This window comes from Diaporthe amygdali (genome assembly GCF_026229845.1).
Source record: "Diaporthe amygdali strain CAA958 chromosome Unknown NODE_1_length_4327563_cov_65_473760, whole genome shotgun sequence".
NCBI classification, from domain to species: Eukaryota; Fungi; Ascomycota; class Sordariomycetes; order Diaporthales; family Diaporthaceae; genus Diaporthe; species Diaporthe amygdali.
In genome coordinates this window covers 2,670,759-2,687,665 of record NW_026517021.1, presented here as the reverse complement: position 1 = coordinate 2,687,665, position 16,907 = coordinate 2,670,759, and the positions used below count along the sequence as shown (strand labels likewise).

Sequence of the window (16,907 nt, the reverse complement as noted above, 5' to 3'; positions counted from 1 at the left end):
GATCGTGATAGGATGGCAGTGGAGGATGAAGCATCTCCAGCATCGACTCCCTCGTCCGGGGGTCCTGAGCAGCATGAGGTTGACACTGGCGCCACCGCGAGACCTCCTCCCAGGAAGAGAAGGCGTCTTATAATTTCCTGCACGGAATGCCACCGCAGGAAGCAGAAGTGCGACAGGAGCTTGCCATGTGCCAATTGTGTGTCACGAAATAAGCAAGACTCGTGCCGCTATGAATCTGGGCCACCTTCTGCAAAGGCCGTGCAGAGCGCACAGCATGGCGAGGGCCTTGCTAGCAGTGGCAACCACGACAGCGGGACGGGGGCGGGCATCTCAGCCAAGCTGACCAACTTTGGGTATTCGTCCACGGGAGCCTCGTCGACTCTGGGATTCTTGAGCAAGATCGACGGCACAAATGCCGAGGAGTCCTCACTTTCAAGAATGGCAATGGGTCGCGAGAGTAGTGGCGAGCAATTTGGAATGAGGGAGAGGTACAAAAGCCTTATCCGCCAGTTACCAGCAAGGTCATACACTGAGAAGCTGGTGGATATTTACTTCAAGGACTTTAATTGGCAGTACAATGTGAGTTATTCGAGTCCAATCTGACATATGCGGCATGCTGAGCCAAAGTAGGCAGTTGACCAGTGGGTCTTTAACAAGCAGATGGCTGAGTGGTTCAGCCTACCCTTCAGCGTGCTGAACACAGAAGGCCCGCAAGCGCTCCCGCCTGATCTCAGGGCCTTCCCAGCTCTTGTCTTTCAGATGATCGCCACGGCCCTGCTCAATCTTCCTCCGGGCCCAGATCCGACCTTTGATTCACTGAAATATGCTGGAAGTATGACTTTCGAGGATCTAGCTCTTGACTACTCTGAATCGGGTGTGGCAATCATATCAGTGTTGGGCAAAAGACAGGTTTCCCATACAGCAGTCGTTGCTAGTTTTGTCAGGGCTGCCTTTTTAAAGTATTCCGGACTCGTCACCGAGGCATGGTCAGTAGCTTTTCAGGCCCTCATCACCCTCCCTGCTTGTACGATGAGTGCTCAGACCACAGGACGCTCTTAATACTTGTATTATTGAGCATCTTATGCCCATGGCCTTTACCAGCGGTTGGAATTTGTGATGACAGGTCTATCTCTTTACAATTTACTGACAACTCAATAGGCATGCGATAGGGGCCGCGATAAGAGATGGACAAGAATGTGGATTGCATCGTACCAGCCTTGACCCTAAGCCGAAGAGCGACAAGCTGGAAGACGTTCTTGAAAACCAATGGGAGATACAACGGCGGCGTAAGACCTGGATCATCCTCATGAGCTGGGATGTGCATACAGCTATCGTCCTAGGCCGCCCGACAAGTATTGACACGAGTTTCACGTACCCACTGCCACTCGACGCGCCTCTGCCGAGCGACCCAAGTAAAGTGCCCGTGACTTTGCGGTCAGAAAATGACCCTCCATCACCCTTGACACGAACATTGTGGGTGTACCGAACCACGATGGCGCTCAGAGACATCATCGAGCTGGAGAAAGACGGACCTTGTCCAAAGGACTTCAGCAAAGTGGACAAAGTCCACCAGAGTCTCGAAGAGCTCGAAGGTCAAACGCCGGCTTTCTTCCGAGTCGAGAACCCGGATACGAGGTATGACGACCTGCCAGATTGCTTCTGGGTGCCCTTGGTTCGGGGTACTGTGCCCCTCCTTTTATCGTTCAACAAAATGGCTCTCCATAGACCGTACGTGTTTACGAGGCCGTACAGCCGGAAAGAAGCACTCAAGGCGAGTATCAAGATGCTGGAGGCTCAGAGGGATCATTTTGCGACCATAGGGCCGAAGCAGTACAAAGCGTAAGTGATTGCCCAAATCAGGTCACGTTAGTGCATACTATTGTCACTCTCGTCTCACCGTCTCCTCACAACAGATTCACATTATTCTTCGGCACATTCGATGCCATTGTGCTCATGGCGAGTATATTCATACTTTTCCCCAAGGAGAACGTCGAGTATGTGTCCACGGCGCTACAGCATTTCCAATGGGCCATGGAGCGATTTGAAACCATGTCTGAGAGGAACAAGCTGGCCGCTGCGGCGCGAAATGTGCTCAAAGCTGTATACATGCGGCTCAAGAGCGCTCTCAAGGGAACACAGAAGCCGGGAGCGGACAGCCTCGACCAAGCCACTCAAGAGTCGGCACACTCGGCCGCGAACGGTGAAGCTCTAACGCCGTTCTCTACGATGGCAGCAGGCGGCGACAACAACGGGACCAGTCTCCTCACGCCGGCTGGTTCTACGACTTCTGCCAGCTCGGGCGACCCATTCGGGCCAGGCTCAGTATCAGGCCCGTCAGGTGCTCCGCCCATCGATCCTGGACTGTCAGGAATGGCGGCCAGCGACTGGACATTGCCTGAAGGATTCCACTGGAGCTCAATCCAGCCCGTGTATGCGATGGCCGATGTCGCTTACAATGACCTCATGGGGATTAGCAGCAGCAATTCTGGGGAATCGACGTCTTCGTTGCCGAATTGGGCCGGGGGGACACCGCTGCTGAATGATGTTCCTGGTGGTGGTGGTAGCGGTGGAGGGGAGTCTCAGCCTTGGCTTTTCGGAGGTGACTTTGGGAATGACAGCGTTTGGAGTCTATTGAACCAATACCCATCTCCTTTCTAAGGTTGAGCACTGCGTGGGGGGAATCTGAAAAAGGGTGTGGGAAGGTAGCAGGAAGAGGGAAGAGGAGAAAGGCATTTGCAGCCGAAGGTCAACTAGCACGAACCGCTTCGCTTTGTGCAATACATACAGTATGTTCTGCCTGTACCGTCAGAAATCGTACACACTCTCGGCAGTGAAGAGCGTAATTGGAAAAAGCATGGCTGCCAAGTCAATGTCAGACTGCCATGCATGGGTACCTAGCAGGAGTTGTCGATACTTATTAGCCGCCCGCGAAGGACTCAGCCGTCAAAGCTTGAACCCCTCACGATTGAGGGAGCGAGATGCGTCCTATTGGCTGGCCCTCAAGCCATAGGAGCACATCTTGGGTCGCACGACCTTCCACTAGGGAAATGCCTTCATGTATGTGTGGGAGTTGTGGCGCAGAGGGCGGAGGGTGGATGGGAGAGCACGGTGGACTGAGGACTGAGGACTCTTTGAGTGAGCAATGATGACGGACTTTTTTCTCGCCCAATATGGCATAGACATGGCACGACATTGGTATTGACATTGGTGCATGGATATGAGTGATAGCATGTGGCTTGATGAGCTGTGGGGCGGGCTATCAGAGAGTGGCCTTGATAGGTACTAGAGCAGAACAGAACAAATAGAGCTACTCTCTTGAGACAGCTAAGAATTGATCTTCAGCGTTGTGCGTGTGCTCAGCTTCCCAGAAAAATCGACGAACGCTGTGGTGAAGGATACGGTAGGTAATCTATCAATTCCGTACTTATGCATGTAGTCAGCCTGCAGTGCAAGACGGGCCAGCACACACTCTGCTCACTTCCACTTCACTTGCATGCCCTCCGCCCCCCGGTCTGGGCCGTTGGGTGGCTTGCGCCTGGCCGGGCGACCCACAGTGATCGACCTCAGCATGCTGGACAGCTTCCAGCTGGAGGTCCCCCATCCTGCCCATCACCGTCGCATTTGGACCCCGGTTCCCTGAAGCTCCCCACAAAATTTATGAACCGTGGAGGCGTCGCTTCGGTTCCCATCTACTATGTAATCTTCTCTCCATGCGCACTGCGCAGCGCACCTCCATACGTACATACATACCTACAAGGTCAGGTTTTCATAAGTACTGTACTCGCGCCCATCTGCATTGCATGTGCAGCTGTCGCGTTGCAGCCAGCCCTCAATTTCTCTCCCAGCCTTGAGAGACACAAAAAGTCTTGGTCTTCCTCCTCACCCCGGGAGAGTACAACCGTGGAGTTTTTCTACTTGGACCGCCGCGAGACGCCGTCCTACACTGGGGAAGAAGGACTTCGGGAACGGCACATTATCACACCCATACCTACCCAACCTGCCTCTGACCGACCGACCGATCGACCGACCGTCGCACTCCGCCTGTGGGATTCACCCACTGTCTGGCTTTCATTCTATTTTTTGGTCTTTCGACCCGGGCCTGTCGTCCCTCCCCTAACACAATAATAATTCGACTCTTTATTGCCCGGTCATCTCATGAACCGCAAGACCATGGACGGCGGCAACCTGCTGGACTTTGTCCAGAGGTTCCAGCAGCTTCAGCTCCAGCGCGACACAAGCGACGAATTGATTAAGGTAAGCTGCTTTTCCAGCGCCCATCCTCTTGGGATGGTCTCATCTGGTCCTCTACGAGCTCCCTCCCCGTCGCCGAGTTGACCTCGCCCCCGTGTATGTTCTTTCGGCGCAAACTCCTCCTGGATGTTCTGCACTGAGCGTACTCGCACGTGGGCCCGCCTCCTGCTCGACTGCTCGTAGGACCGCTCGATAGACAGAACAACTCGAAACCAACTTCCCAAACCAACTGAAGAGTCTTCTGTGGTTCATGCCGCCCGGGCTTCCAATTATGTGTCGTGTTCTGCTAATTCTCTTCTACCGCCCAGGACCTTCTGATCTATTGCGAACGTGTCGAGTCCGGTTTGCGGCAGGAGAACCAGATTCTCCACTCACAGATTAGCGATGCAAACCTCGATCTTGCAGATGCGACTAAGTCTAGGCGCGAGTTACAGCAACGTGTAAAAGAGCTGGAGCATCAAATAGGTTTCATGACCATGGACGTTGATCATTTAAAGGTAGATGCCCGCGTCGGATTGGTGGACGTAGGCTGAAGACGTCCAGAATTACAACCCTTACGTTGTCATCCTCATCGATGGCGACGGCTGCCATGCAAGTTATCCTTCATGTCTCGGCCAGCCGCGGTACGCTTGACTGACTTTCCCGGCCAGTTCAAACCAGAATTTGTCAACAAGGGCATTGACGGCGGAAAACAGGCCGCATATGCTCTTCGCACTGCCATTTTGAAGGAATGCCACAGCCTTGCCGGCGAGGTCGAAGTTATAGCTAGAGTTGTTGCCAACCTCTCGGGTCTTGCAAAGGCGATGAGAAATGACGGCTCTTTAGATCACGAGTCCAGGTTGAAGGACTTTACACTAGGATTCAGCCAGGGAATGGCATCATTTGATTTTATTGATGTTGGCTACGGAAAAGAGAGAACCGATACCAAAATAAAAGGCAAGTCAAGCGAAAAAGGACCGGCACCGGGCGAGATGCTGACAGCCGCGCAGAGGCGATAAGGTGGAACCTTCGCAATCATAATTGCAAACAACTTGTGCTTGGTGTCTCTCATGACGCTGGTTATGCCCCATTTTTGGACGAAATTCTTCGCGACGAGGCAAGCCGACGGCGCATCACAATTCTTGAGGGTACCCCCTCGACCAGGGACCTGGCTTCTGCGAACCTGAACACGCTGAACCTCAATAACGAATTGTTGCGCGCTGGAAAACTTGTCGACAAGACGCTCCGCAACCCGACACCCCCATCAGCCATGTCCTCTCCTGTCGCTGTCGTGGCGGGTATGTCGCCTTTACCACCTCCTTCAGTTACTCCAGTGAGTGCGGCGGCGGCCGCCGCGGCGTCCTCTTATGCTACCGCCATCAAGAGCGCCAGTCCGCCCCCGCAAGTGACTCTCCCGTTTCAACCAAAACTGGTCAAAACACCAGTGGTGCGGCGCGAGAAGCTTCCTGTTTGGAACCCGGGAGTCAGGGGCTTGGATCCGCCGTTGGAGGTTAACCAGGCAGCTTTGGACAACATCAAGAAACGAAAGGACAACAACAAACTTTGCAATAACCATTACTTGAGGGGCCCTTGCGCCAAGGGCGACTCGTGTTGTTTTGAACATAAATATCGACCAAATGAAGCAGAGAAGACCGCCATAGCCTTTCTGGCTCGCCTGAATCCTTGTACTAACGGGCAGGACTGCGAAGTCGATGATTGTATTTATGGCCACCATGTAAGCCCCATCTCTTTCTACATGCATGGTGCTTGGGTCCAGATGGTTTGTCCAAGTCTTGCTGCGATTTAAACTGACAGTCTTTGCAGTGCCCTAGCACCCGCGACGGAATGTGCACGCATCCGTACTGCAAGTTCAAGGTGTTCGAGCATCCACCCGGGACAAAGTTCAGGCAGACATATCAATGGCTCGATGATGAGTAGAGCCCACGCAAGGGTTTGAAGACACTTGACGGGTTTCTTAACATAGTATCAGCTGCAACATTAGTATTCGCTATCGCCCACTTCTATGGGCTATTTAATTTGGGCATCTGCTCTTCTGTCAATGCATACCATCAGTTGAGCAGTCTTCTTCGAATGGCTGCCGTCCCGACACCTCGGTGCAGTGATTTATGCATGACGAGTTTGGACGAGATTGGTGACGCTCAGCCTATCGATCATGTGAGATTATTGATACCCATGTTAATAAGACGGGATTTCTGCAGACAGCGTGTTCTAGAAAGAGAAGCGAGTACGAGCTATAGTCGCAAAATATCGCCTGTGACATTGTATCAATGCTATACTATCTATGGTCATGAAATGTCGATTCATGGGTGCCCTGGCCCCCAACCCAGACACCCCACATCCGGGACTAGGCCTTCGACTGTGGGTTGCTTGCCCACTTTGGTACAGTTGGGGTGACAGGGGTAGCTAGGTTCTGCCCAGGTGGGCACACCACCTCCGCCCAACCAGTCGAAGTCTAAGTGCTGTGCTGTAAAACGAATTGTCGGGAAGACGAAGCCCCACCATAGATCCTCCACGTTGACCATCGGTTCGGTTTGTTCGACCTACAAGCTGAATTCCAACACCCTCGAGCCTCCAACACCGACCACCCGCGATCTGTACACTCATTTCACCAGTCGCCCAGCCCAGCATGTCGCACCCGAGAATAGAGGAGGTTGAGGACAGCGACGTCGACATGTCCGACCCCTCAGAAGACGACATCGATGACTTTGTCGAGTCCGACATCATTCGTTCGCGCACCGATAAGAAGCAAACGCCCACGCAGCAGCAACAACCCGCGGCGGCGGCCACATCCCACCTCATCAACCCGTCGCAAATACCGTCGCTCTCAAGCGGGCCCGGCCAAGGCGACGACATCCAGACCACCGCCAACCCCAAAGCCTACGCCGGCTTCCAGTGCCTCTACCCCCTCTACTTCGACGCGAACCGCACGCGCGCCGAGGGCCGCCGCATATCCAAGGACCTGGCGGTGCCCAACCCGCTCGCGCGCGAGATCATCAACGCCTGCCGGGACCTGCGGCTGCAGACGCTGTTCGAGCCCGAGAAGATGCACCCCAAGGACTGGGCGAACCCGGGCCGCATCAAGGTGCAGCTGAAGCCGGTGGTGCGCGACGGCCGGACGGTGCAGCCGCCCAGCTCGGGCGTGCGCAACAAGCACCAGCTGTACATCCTCATCGCCCAGCACCTGCGCAACAACCCGACCTCGGACAAGAGCCAGGCCCTGTGGGAGCGCGTCCCCGGCGCCCCAGCCCCGGACAGGGGCAAGCCCTACCCGCGGCCCGCCGTGCCGCGCGGCTGGAAGATGGGCGAGTTCCTGCCCTACTACAGCCCCGCCATGACCGGCGGCGGCGTCAGCGAGAACCTGTTCAAGGACATGATGAAGGAGATGCAGGGCGGCGGCGACATGGCGAGCCTGCTGGCCGGGGCTGGTGCGGGCGGCGGCGGGAGCGGGAACGCGAGCGAGGACGGCGGCGGCAAGAAGAAGAAGGACAAGAAGGGCAAGGGCAAGGCGTGAGGTCTGCCCAGGCACGTCTGATCTCGTCTTGGTGCCTCGAGCTTAAGGAGGCCGTTATACCTCTTAGGGACTTGAGTCGATGAGCGTGTGCGCCTTGGTTTCGACCAGGAACATGCTAAGGCTCATGCTCTCCGCAGACAGGGGCAGCATTCATCGCGGGCAATCTATGTCGCGGCTGCGAAAATGCGGCGGTGCGAAGTGTACCAGCTGGGGTACTTGGGCAGGCAAGATATTTGCCAAAAAGAATTATTGCTGATCCAATGTTGCTTCCTGGGAGGTAGATCTTATGTGAAATCTAATAGAGTCAATTCGACTGTGCTGCACTCTACCTGCAAAATAGTAATCTGATGCCTACTCTAACTCCGGCCAGAACAGTCCCGAATCCATCTTCTTTTGGACGGCTTCTTGAGCCATCTGCCCCGTGTTAGTACCTGAAATTCCGGGCGATGCCAGCCTTGCGACGGCTGTGACTTGGTTCCAATCATCTCTCGCTAGGCCCACAGCGGCGCGGTGACCTCAACAGCCCGATCCACCACACTGCGCACGCGGTCCGCGAAGGCTTTGTGACCACACTCGACTTCCAAGTCCTCCAGCCAGACCTTGGCCGCCATCTTGTCGACCTTGATCGCCACGCCGGGGACGGGAATGCCAAGTCGGTGTAGCCGCTCCAGCTCCGCCCTCTTGCGCGCCTCGAGCTCCTTCTCCTCCTCCTGCCCCTCGTCCTCTGGGGCGTCCTCCATGGAGGCGTCTCCGCCCTCGCCGTCGGTGATTTCCTTCTTCTTGGGAATGTCCTTGGGCACGGGAGGGAGCTTTGGCTCCGCGATGGGCGCGACATTGTCTGCGCCGAACTGGGCCTCCAGGAACATGAATAGCCTCTCGAGGCGCTCCTCTGGCGTGAGGCTCGCGTGTGGGTTGCGCGGCGGGAGGTCGGTGTGGCTGTGGTCGTGCGAGTGGGAGTGCTTCTGAGCGGACCGCTTGACGGCTGCCGGGCTGCTCTCGACTGAGAGCAGCACGCTGAGGACGGAGTCGGCGATGCCATCGTTTAGCAGGTTGCCTTCCCACTCAAGCTCAACTTCGCCGTTGTTGTGGTATCGAACAACCACGCAACCCATCACACGGTAGGCGGCGACGAGTTTCTTGGTCTCCCCGTCAGCGGGCTCGATCTCGCCGTTGGCAGAAACGCCGTTGCTGCTCTCCAGGTCGTTTTTCATCTCTGGTAGCTCCTCAATCTTGCCAAAGGTGCCCTCGAGGCCCCACTTGATGAGGTCGATGCCCGCGGCACTGAGCCGGATGCGCTCCTTGCAAGTCATGGTCGTTGTGGTGAGACCTGCATACTCCCGTAGATCCTCTGGGGCCATCAATGATAGCTTGAAGTCATTCTGGACCAGGACACCAGTGACCAACTGGGTGTCATCCTCTGGGGTTGGGAGATGAGTGGGTGGAGGAATTGACGCGAGCTTGCCAACAACCTTTGCAATCTTGTCCTGCTTGAACGGGATACGAAGTACATCCATATTCTTTGGGCTGTAGACCTTGACCTTGACGGATTTGTTGCTGTTGAGAGAGAGAAGCTTGGATTTCAACCGCATCATGTTGTGCTGTTCTCCATGCACAAGAATCTGGAGCCTGTTAGATGAAACAGATAAAGACGAACAGGGCATGATTCAACCTACCACCACTGGTGCGGCAACCTCCTCGATGAACTCTCTGTTCTCGTTTCCGTCGACGTGAGCCGCGAAGGAGTATTCCTGGACACTGCATCTCCGAGGAATCATCACCTTCTCTGCGTCACCGCCAGGGGCCCTGCGAGCACTGGCCGCATTCCTAGTCATGACAGCCTGAATCTGCTCGGGCTCCTGCATTATTTGTCTGGCCATGGTGCCCTCAACACTATAACCGGTAATAATGACACCATTCTTGTCGCTGGGTGCCCATCTCTCAAGGAGCTCTCTGCTCACGCCGCTTTGAAGCATACCAGGGCTGGCGAGCATGATACAGCTTCCAACGTCCTCGAACCTGTCAAGGCTCTTCAGAGACCGGATGTACTTGAAATCCCATGGACCACCTTTACCCGCACCGTCCCCAGTAACCTCAGCCTCGGCCATGCGTTCCCGGAAGAGGCGCTTGATGTTATCATTCATAGCTCCTATATATGTTTGATACACCACCATGCACTTCCGGGCCAGGTTGCTTGCGTAGTAAATCGGTATCTTCTGATACTCGGGGTGTTTGGCCCAGTACTCGTCAAGGATCAAGAGCAGTTCTTGGGCCCGACCAAGTGCGAACACGGGCAGCAAGGCGCGCCCACCGCGGTTCAGAATGCCGGTGATCGACTTCATCAAGGCTTGCTCCCTCTCGATGCGCGGCACATGTGAGGCCACCCCGTATGTGGACTCGGTAATTAAGACATCAATCTTAACGCCCCGCGGAACTTCTGCCGAGACAAGATGACGGTCATGCTCTCGGGAATAGTCGCCAGTGAAAAAGATGTTGAGCCCTGCGATTTCAATAAGGAACATGGCAGCGCCTAGAACGTGGCCTGCCGGGTAAGGTGTGATTCGGATAGAAGAGATAGTGTGTGTAGTGTAATAGTCGATGGCCTCGATCATCGGAAAGGTGCTGGCATGGTCCTGCTCTGTATACACAGGCTGCGATGATTCGTTGGAGGTGTTACCGACGCGCACGCTGTCCTGGATAAGCCATCTGTAAATGGCTTTGGTGGGATGTGTCATAAAAACCCGTCCCTTGAAGTTGGTCTTGGCCAGGACATATGGCAATGAGGCGGCATGGTCTATGTGAAAACTAGACGTAGTCAGTACATTGTCTGACCTATCGGGCAAGCTGGCACGGTGTGCCGTCTAACTGCCACCAGGGGGAGGGACGGGCGTGGATCACGACGCTGAGAGCTCAATACAAAGGTGGCAAGGGTTGGCAAATTGTTGTAGATTGTATTGATCTCTGGATACACTGATGAAGGCGGATGAAGAAAGTGGCGATACCATGATAGCCATGAAAAACTGGGTTTGCAAGTGACAAGCTCACGAAACAGCGCGCGATGAATCCAGCCCACACCCAAGGGAATCCCCCGAAACGCGAGTCCGCCCGCTTCCAGGAGGGTCAAGAGAACTTACTGGCTGATGAGTAGTACATCGATAGTGCTGAGATCGAAAATATCAAAGAATGGGAGCGCTGACAGCCCATCATACGCGGGGTGCTGACCTGCGTCAAGCTGGGGCGTGATTTAGTATTTGCGGGCCGTGGCCTTGAGAAGCGACGCGATGAAGGTGCTCACCATGACAGTCTTGCCCTTGTATTGTATGATATGGCAGGACCGACCAACTTCATTACCGCCGCCAAGGCAGAGAAACTTCAGCTCATCGGCTGGGTCGACAGGCTCCTCGCTGACTGCATTGGCCATTGCCGAGGCCTTGCGTTTGGACGCCATAATGATTAGTCTTGTCTAAAAGGGCCCGGATTTCAGAGGAGTGGGCAACGGGCCAGCAGCAATCCACTCTTGGCTGGCATCGATGTTGGCCGATCAAGATGTTTGGACGATTGAATCTGGGATCATATCTTCCTCGTTTCTTTCCTGTGCCACTTTGTTCTGATGGCCTGTGACTTTGACCCACAAGGCTCTGGCAAGCTCTACTGGTAATTTTGCGACGGGAAAAGGGGGGGGAGAGCACGGCAGTATGTAAAGGCAACAGGTCAATGTAGAGATGTGGAAGTGATGGTTGTCTGTTTGTAGTGGCAGTCAGCAAGTAGTAGCAACAATGCAAGGTGATGCACGGACCAGGACAGTACAGGCTGCAATCCATTGGAGACTGGGCCGGTACGTAGGTACATACACGCGCCGCGCGCCACGTGATCACATCTGCCGATGTCGAGGAGCTATCCAAAGCGGAGGCGCGCAACTTCAACCCATCACCATCCTGATGGAGTGATCCAACTCATCGCCTTAGCACCGCCATACCGTCCATCGCGTCCATCGCGCACTCCATCGATCCATCCACGGGACCGGAAAGCATCATATAGATTTATTCGAGGCGGTCAAACACTTCGGATGGGCGGCGGTCACGAAACTTTGACAGGCTAGGCAGGCTATCTGCCTCAGTCTGCACCACCGCGATCATATCACCGAGGGCGCGCGACCCCTTGACGCGTTCCGAAGGCAGCTTCCGCAAGACCTCAGTCGCTGTTTCCATCCCAAGTCTTGGTCTCTCGTTTGCAGTCGGACGATACCCGATCCAGGACGGTGGCCATGGCTCAACCAACTCAGCAGATGCCTCAGCAAATGTCTCAGCAGGTGCCCAATAGGAACTACTCTCCTGGCCAACACCCACCGTCGCCTGCGCCGCAGCAGCCTGGTTTTGCCCTCCCATCTTCGAGCCAAAACATGAACAAGAGACCGCAAATGCCCTTTTCACCAGGTCCACAGTCCAACCCGCCTTCCCCGTATGGCCAACAACAGTCGTATCCCGCAAGTCCGAACGTCAGCACACCTACATCAGCGACCTCGCCTTCCTATCCTCCCATACAACCCGCACCGTCTGCTTCCCCCGCTCCTCCCACCACCCCTGCGACAGCGCCGTCGCCCGCGCCCGCGCCAGTTCAACAAGCACCACAGTACAGTCGAGCAGCTTACACGAATGGAAATACGCCTTCACTCCCTCCTTTCGCACATTCTCACCTGAACCACCCGCCTACTCCAACCATGAGTGGCCCTCCGACACCAGTCCCGGGCACTCCTGGCACTCCTGGGGCTTCACCGTACGTCAACGCGGGCTTCGCACCGACTGGGAACCAGCAGCCTGCCACCGGCGCGATGGGGCCTCCTCCAGCGAAAGATCGACCGCAACGAACTTACGAATACGAAGTTACAGACAGTCTTTTAGGCACAGGAGTTGACATTCGTGAAGAGGAAAACGCGCTCGCTGAGTACTACGCTGGGTCTTTCGGTCAGGACTCCAGGACAGGCTTCCCCGCTAATGCGCCTGGCAATCGAGGGTCATTCTATGGCGCGGGCCCAGCCAACCAACCGGGTACGCCCGCGACGACTGGTCAGAAGGAGTTCGAGACGGCACTGGCAGAGCAGAGGTGGAATGAATCGGCAGCTCGTCTATCATCTACCCGAGCTGTAGAGCATAATAACCCGTTCTTACAACTGGCAAATCTGCACGCGCGCGCGGAGAAAATCGCTCGGCAATACAACTTGGACTTGAATCTTGACACCAAGACGCAGCCTGTTCAGAAATCCAGGAATCCAGCCGATTATCCCGTCGCACCGAAGGTCAACGTCACAACCAGAGAAGGTCCTGATGGTGCGATGGTCTCTGTTTATGGTTCAGTGCTGCCACAAGATAGCTACTTGATTGACCAGCTTGCCCTTCTGTCCATTGCCACCAAGCATCGGGTCCGAGATCTACTTGAAGATGCGGACCAGATAGCGACCACACGACAGCAGACGTCCCATGGTGTGATACCATCAGATTGGATTGACTCTGCCGTGCCTTTGGATAGCACCGGTCTTCCTGTCAATGACGGCGAGGCGGCGTCGAAAGCTATTGAGAACGGTGCAAACGGCAGCAATCCACGCAAGCGTAAGTTGACAGACCTCTTGAAGAGGCCGACTTGGCAATCTGTTAACGCTCTTATACAGGCTCCCTTGATGCGAGCAATGTCGGAGGTCTGGGCGGAAGGCCGAGCATTCCGGCGACGAATCATTTGGCGCAGGCTCTGCGAGAGATGGGCAGGGCTGAGCGAGAAGCAGAAGAGCTACGTCTCAAGAAGCGGCAGAAGAGGCTGCTTGGAGATAGTGCAGCGAATGTGTCCCGTTCAGGCTCAGTAGCGCCAGGGACCCCAGGCTCTACAGCCCCCGAGCCCGAGAAGGCACCAACCAAGAAAGAGCAGAAGAAGATCGCCGCGCAAAAGCACGATGCCTCAGCTGACAATGTCAACAAGACAACGATGAAATTTTTGGGCGGTGGCAAGAAGAAGTATTCGTGGATGTCGATGGGAGCAAACACCCCGAGCACGCCTAACAAGCCAACGGCTAGCGCTGCAGGTACGCCTGCGTCGGCTTCTGCTTCAGCCTCGGCGTCAAAGGCGCCCGAGAGCAAGTCTCTCACCCAAGAGGGGCGGTACAAGCTTGGCAGTTGGCGGGAGTACAGCGAGAAGGGTAAAGATATCCAGCTGAGGGACTGGATCACTGTCCTGGAGCGTGATGGCCGAGAGAAGCTGGCCTTGCAGCTTGCATATGTGAAGCTTGACGGGTCTGAGCCACGGTAGAGCATTACGGCCGTCAAATGGGACATAATTCCATCTCAAAACGTCTCATGCGACATGCAGGAAGAGTGCTGGGATCGCCACTTACATGAAGGTGACAAGACTGCTTCAGATACAGAAACGCTTACGACCGTCAGACAACTTGTACGAGTTGCCCAAAAGAGTGCACGTCAGATCTGGAACTACAGAACCACGTGGTAGATCTCCGGGGGTACGGCAATCTTCGCAACAAGAAAAGCAGAGCAGCGGACGGCTCCTGCCGACCTGCCGGCTCCATTGAGAAGCAAGGCACCATGGCTGCGTAACACGATCTCAGTGTCGGGACTTTACGACTCGTCCTCTGTTCTGGATAGCAAGAAGCAGCCAAGAGAGTGCTGATCGTGCGCCAGAAGAAGAAAAAAAAAGGCAAATAATGAATGAGGAGGGGTTGAAAGTGCGCGGTAGCAGCAGATCAGAAGGATCTCGTCTATGAGTTTAATACCTCGCATTGTATTGATTTATGACTTCAGCCTGGCGTTCTACGAGAGGGCATCGGTATGGAGGGAAGGCACGCATTGATACGCTTGGTGATCACACAAAAAAAGGGTAGGGGGTTCATTTATATTCTACACTCTTGGCCTTCCAGCGATATCAAGTAGAAGAGCAAGGCTGATCTATCTGATGGGCGCCCCAACTGCGCCCGGACGGGCGGGTCCAGAATGATCAACGAGGCAGGCTGGAATTCCTAGGAATGTCAGATTATTAGTGCTGCAGCTGCACTCATACGGACAGAAAATACCCATTGATAACGCGTTGAATATGTCTTGGCTGCGCCCAGTCGGTAATACCGTCCTGCACAGGCAGGATGAGCAGGGCTAGAGAGCTCTTCGGAGATAAGGCCAGAAATGGGCATGTTGACAAATGACGGCATTGCTCCAGATCCGAGAAGACTGGTTTCTCCCCCGGAGCAATGCAACCCCAGCACAAATAGCTCTCTGCCTCTAAAAGTACATGCATGCACACAGTCAAAGAGCATGTCATAAGCCCGTTTTGCGATTTACTCCCAATGTTACGCAGGCTTGTACAGCCATATCTGTCGAGCTCCACTCGGGCAACTTGCCGCACAGCATACTCTGCCGCCGTCGGGCCGCCTCGCTTCTTGCCGAAGGGACAGCCATTCTCAGCCGCTTCTTCAAAAATGGCGATCGCTGTGAGACGGTGTCCTTCCTGTCCTGTACTTGCGGGTCAGTAGTGTGCTGATGACGTGAACAGGCGGTTGGGCAGATCTGCTCGACGTCGAACATAGCAGACAACCTGGAGCAGTGCCTCAAATTGGTGAAGGAGGCTGCCCAAGCTGGAGCAAAGGTGGGCTACGCTCTCCATTCATGTCGATCTTGGGTGACTGCGAAAGATTTACCAGCTTTCAAGTGAGAGTTGGCAAGTCTATATGCATGGCACCTCAACTCATGGATGTGAACATGAGGATACTTCAAAGTCGAAGAGGACGGGCACTACTTGTGCCCACAGCTTCGATAGCTCCCTGTCGGAAAAGAATGTCGAGGGAATATTGGGCCAATGCTCTGTCCGGACAAAGGCTCACAAGAACCCGTCTCTAGGCGATCTTCTTTCCCGAAGCGTCAGACTATATAGCCTCCTCACCTCAGGAGTCGTTGTCCCTGGCCAGGCCAGAGACGGAGTCACCCTTCGTGCTGGGCCTCCAAGCAGCAGCAAAGGAGCACAACATCCACATCAACGCAGGAATCCACGTCCCCGTCCCCGTCAAGCCGTCGGCCTCTTCGCCTTCAGGCGCCACCACAGCCACGGAGCCAGCACCGGGGGCCCAGGGCGCGGCGACCGCCACCACCAAGCTCCTCAACCGCACCATCTGGGTCCTCCCGACGGGGCAGGTCGACGCCTCGAGGAGCTACGACAAGCTGCACCTCTTCGACTACGGCAGCCTGCGCGAGTCGGCGCACACGCAGGCCGGGGCCGCGCTCGCGGCGCCCTTCGAGACCCCCGTGGGCCGCGTCGGCAGCCTGATCTGCTTCGACCTGCGCTTCCCCGAGGCGGCGGCGGCGCTCGCGCACCCGCGGGCGTCGAGCGGCTGGCGGCCGGCGCAGGTGCTGACGTACCCGTCGGCGTTCACGGTGCCGACGGGCGGCGCGCACTGGGAGCCGCTCCTCAGGGCCCGGGCCATCGAGGCCCAGTGCTGGGTCGTCGCCGCCGCGCAGGTCGGGTGGCACTCGGGCACGGCCGGCGCGGGCAGGGTCAGCTACGGCGGGAGCATGGTGGTGGACCCCTGGGGGCGGGTGAGGTGTGCCCTGCCCGCGGTGGAGGACCGGGATGGGGAAATGTCTGTGCCGGACGGCGCGGTGGGGGCGTTGGGTCTGGTAGATATTGATCTGACGCAGTGGGAGAGCGTTCGGGAGAGGATGCCACTGGTGAGGAGAACGTGAGTTTGTCAAGCCCCTCTCCCATCCCCTTCTCCTCTGTGCCTCTCGGGTGGATGCTCTCCTGTCCTCGGGATATAAGCCGACCTCCACATGTCCATTTACGACATCCAGAGGCCGGTTCCAAACATAATGGCCAGCATGTTTTGCTTGGCTGTTATTTGCGCTGTCAGAGGAGTGCTGCTGACACGTGCCAGGGACGTCTATCCCGAGATATGACTTTGCTACAGAATAGGCAAGATGACTCGCCTATCATGCGAGGCAAGCGGTGGTATGGCCTTGTTGACCAACACAACTCGCACACTCACTGGGAGGATTTGATTGTGATGTGCGTATGTGCAGTGACGTAACCCGGCAATGAGCACTTCTGGCAGCCAGTTGGGCATGTTCATGAAACGTGCTCTTATGCGAAAAGGGGGCCATTCTTTTCG

The 16,907-nt window shown here is 55.7% G+C and overlaps 6 protein-coding genes across 6 annotated transcripts; 5 read left to right on the top strand and 1 right to left on the bottom strand.

The window, feature by feature from the left end:
* Positions 1-12: 12 nt before the first annotated feature.
* J7T55_006387 (fungal specific transcription factor domain-containing protein) lies at positions 13-2,658 on the top strand (the record flags this gene model as incomplete). The annotated part of the gene is made up of 6 exons (XM_053143743.1): positions 13-579; positions 631-832; positions 923-986; positions 1,159-1,635; positions 1,726-1,839; positions 1,914-2,658. The coding sequence occupies 6 exons, from the start codon at positions 13-15 to the stop codon at positions 2,656-2,658; spliced, it is 2,169 nt and encodes a 722-aa protein (XP_053001152.1).
* Positions 2,659-4,155: 1,497 nt separating this feature from the next.
* Positions 4,156-6,168, top strand: J7T55_006386 (uncharacterized protein; the record flags this gene model as incomplete). Its single annotated transcript, XM_053143732.1, has 5 exons — positions 4,156-4,254; positions 4,560-4,748; positions 4,902-5,089; positions 5,188-5,965; positions 6,055-6,168. The coding sequence occupies 5 exons, from the start codon at positions 4,156-4,158 to the stop codon at positions 6,166-6,168; spliced, it is 1,368 nt and encodes a 455-aa protein (XP_053001151.1).
* A 709-nt stretch (positions 6,169-6,877) lies between these two features.
* On the top strand, positions 6,878-7,762 carry J7T55_006385 (signal recognition particle sec65 subunit; the record flags this gene model as incomplete). Its single annotated transcript, XM_053143721.1, has 1 exon — positions 6,878-7,762. The coding sequence occupies one exon, from the start codon at positions 6,878-6,880 to the stop codon at positions 7,760-7,762; it is 885 nt and encodes a 294-aa protein (XP_053001150.1).
* Positions 7,763-8,253: 491 nt separating this feature from the next.
* On the bottom strand, positions 8,254-11,207 carry J7T55_006384 (endoribonuclease ysh1; the record flags this gene model as incomplete). Its single annotated transcript, XM_053143710.1, has 4 exons — positions 8,254-9,381; positions 9,436-10,564; positions 10,894-10,991; positions 11,055-11,207. The coding sequence occupies 4 exons, from the start codon at positions 11,205-11,207 to the stop codon at positions 8,254-8,256; spliced, it is 2,508 nt and encodes an 835-aa protein (XP_053001149.1).
* An 816-nt stretch (positions 11,208-12,023) lies between these two features.
* On the top strand, positions 12,024-14,050 carry J7T55_006383 (tpa inducible protein; the record flags this gene model as incomplete). The annotated part of the gene is made up of 2 exons (XM_053143699.1): positions 12,024-13,362; positions 13,422-14,050. The coding sequence occupies 2 exons, from the start codon at positions 12,024-12,026 to the stop codon at positions 14,048-14,050; spliced, it is 1,968 nt and encodes a 655-aa protein (XP_053001148.1).
* A 1,174-nt stretch (positions 14,051-15,224) lies between these two features.
* Positions 15,225-16,695, top strand: J7T55_006382 (nitrilase and fragile histidine triad fusion protein hit; the record flags this gene model as incomplete). Its single annotated transcript, XM_053143688.1, has 4 exons — positions 15,225-15,236; positions 15,299-15,391; positions 15,643-16,478; positions 16,674-16,695. 4 exons carry the CDS (start codon positions 15,225-15,227, stop codon positions 16,693-16,695), a joined length of 963 nt encoding a protein of 320 aa, XP_053001147.1.
* Positions 16,696-16,907: the final 212 nt, after the last annotated feature.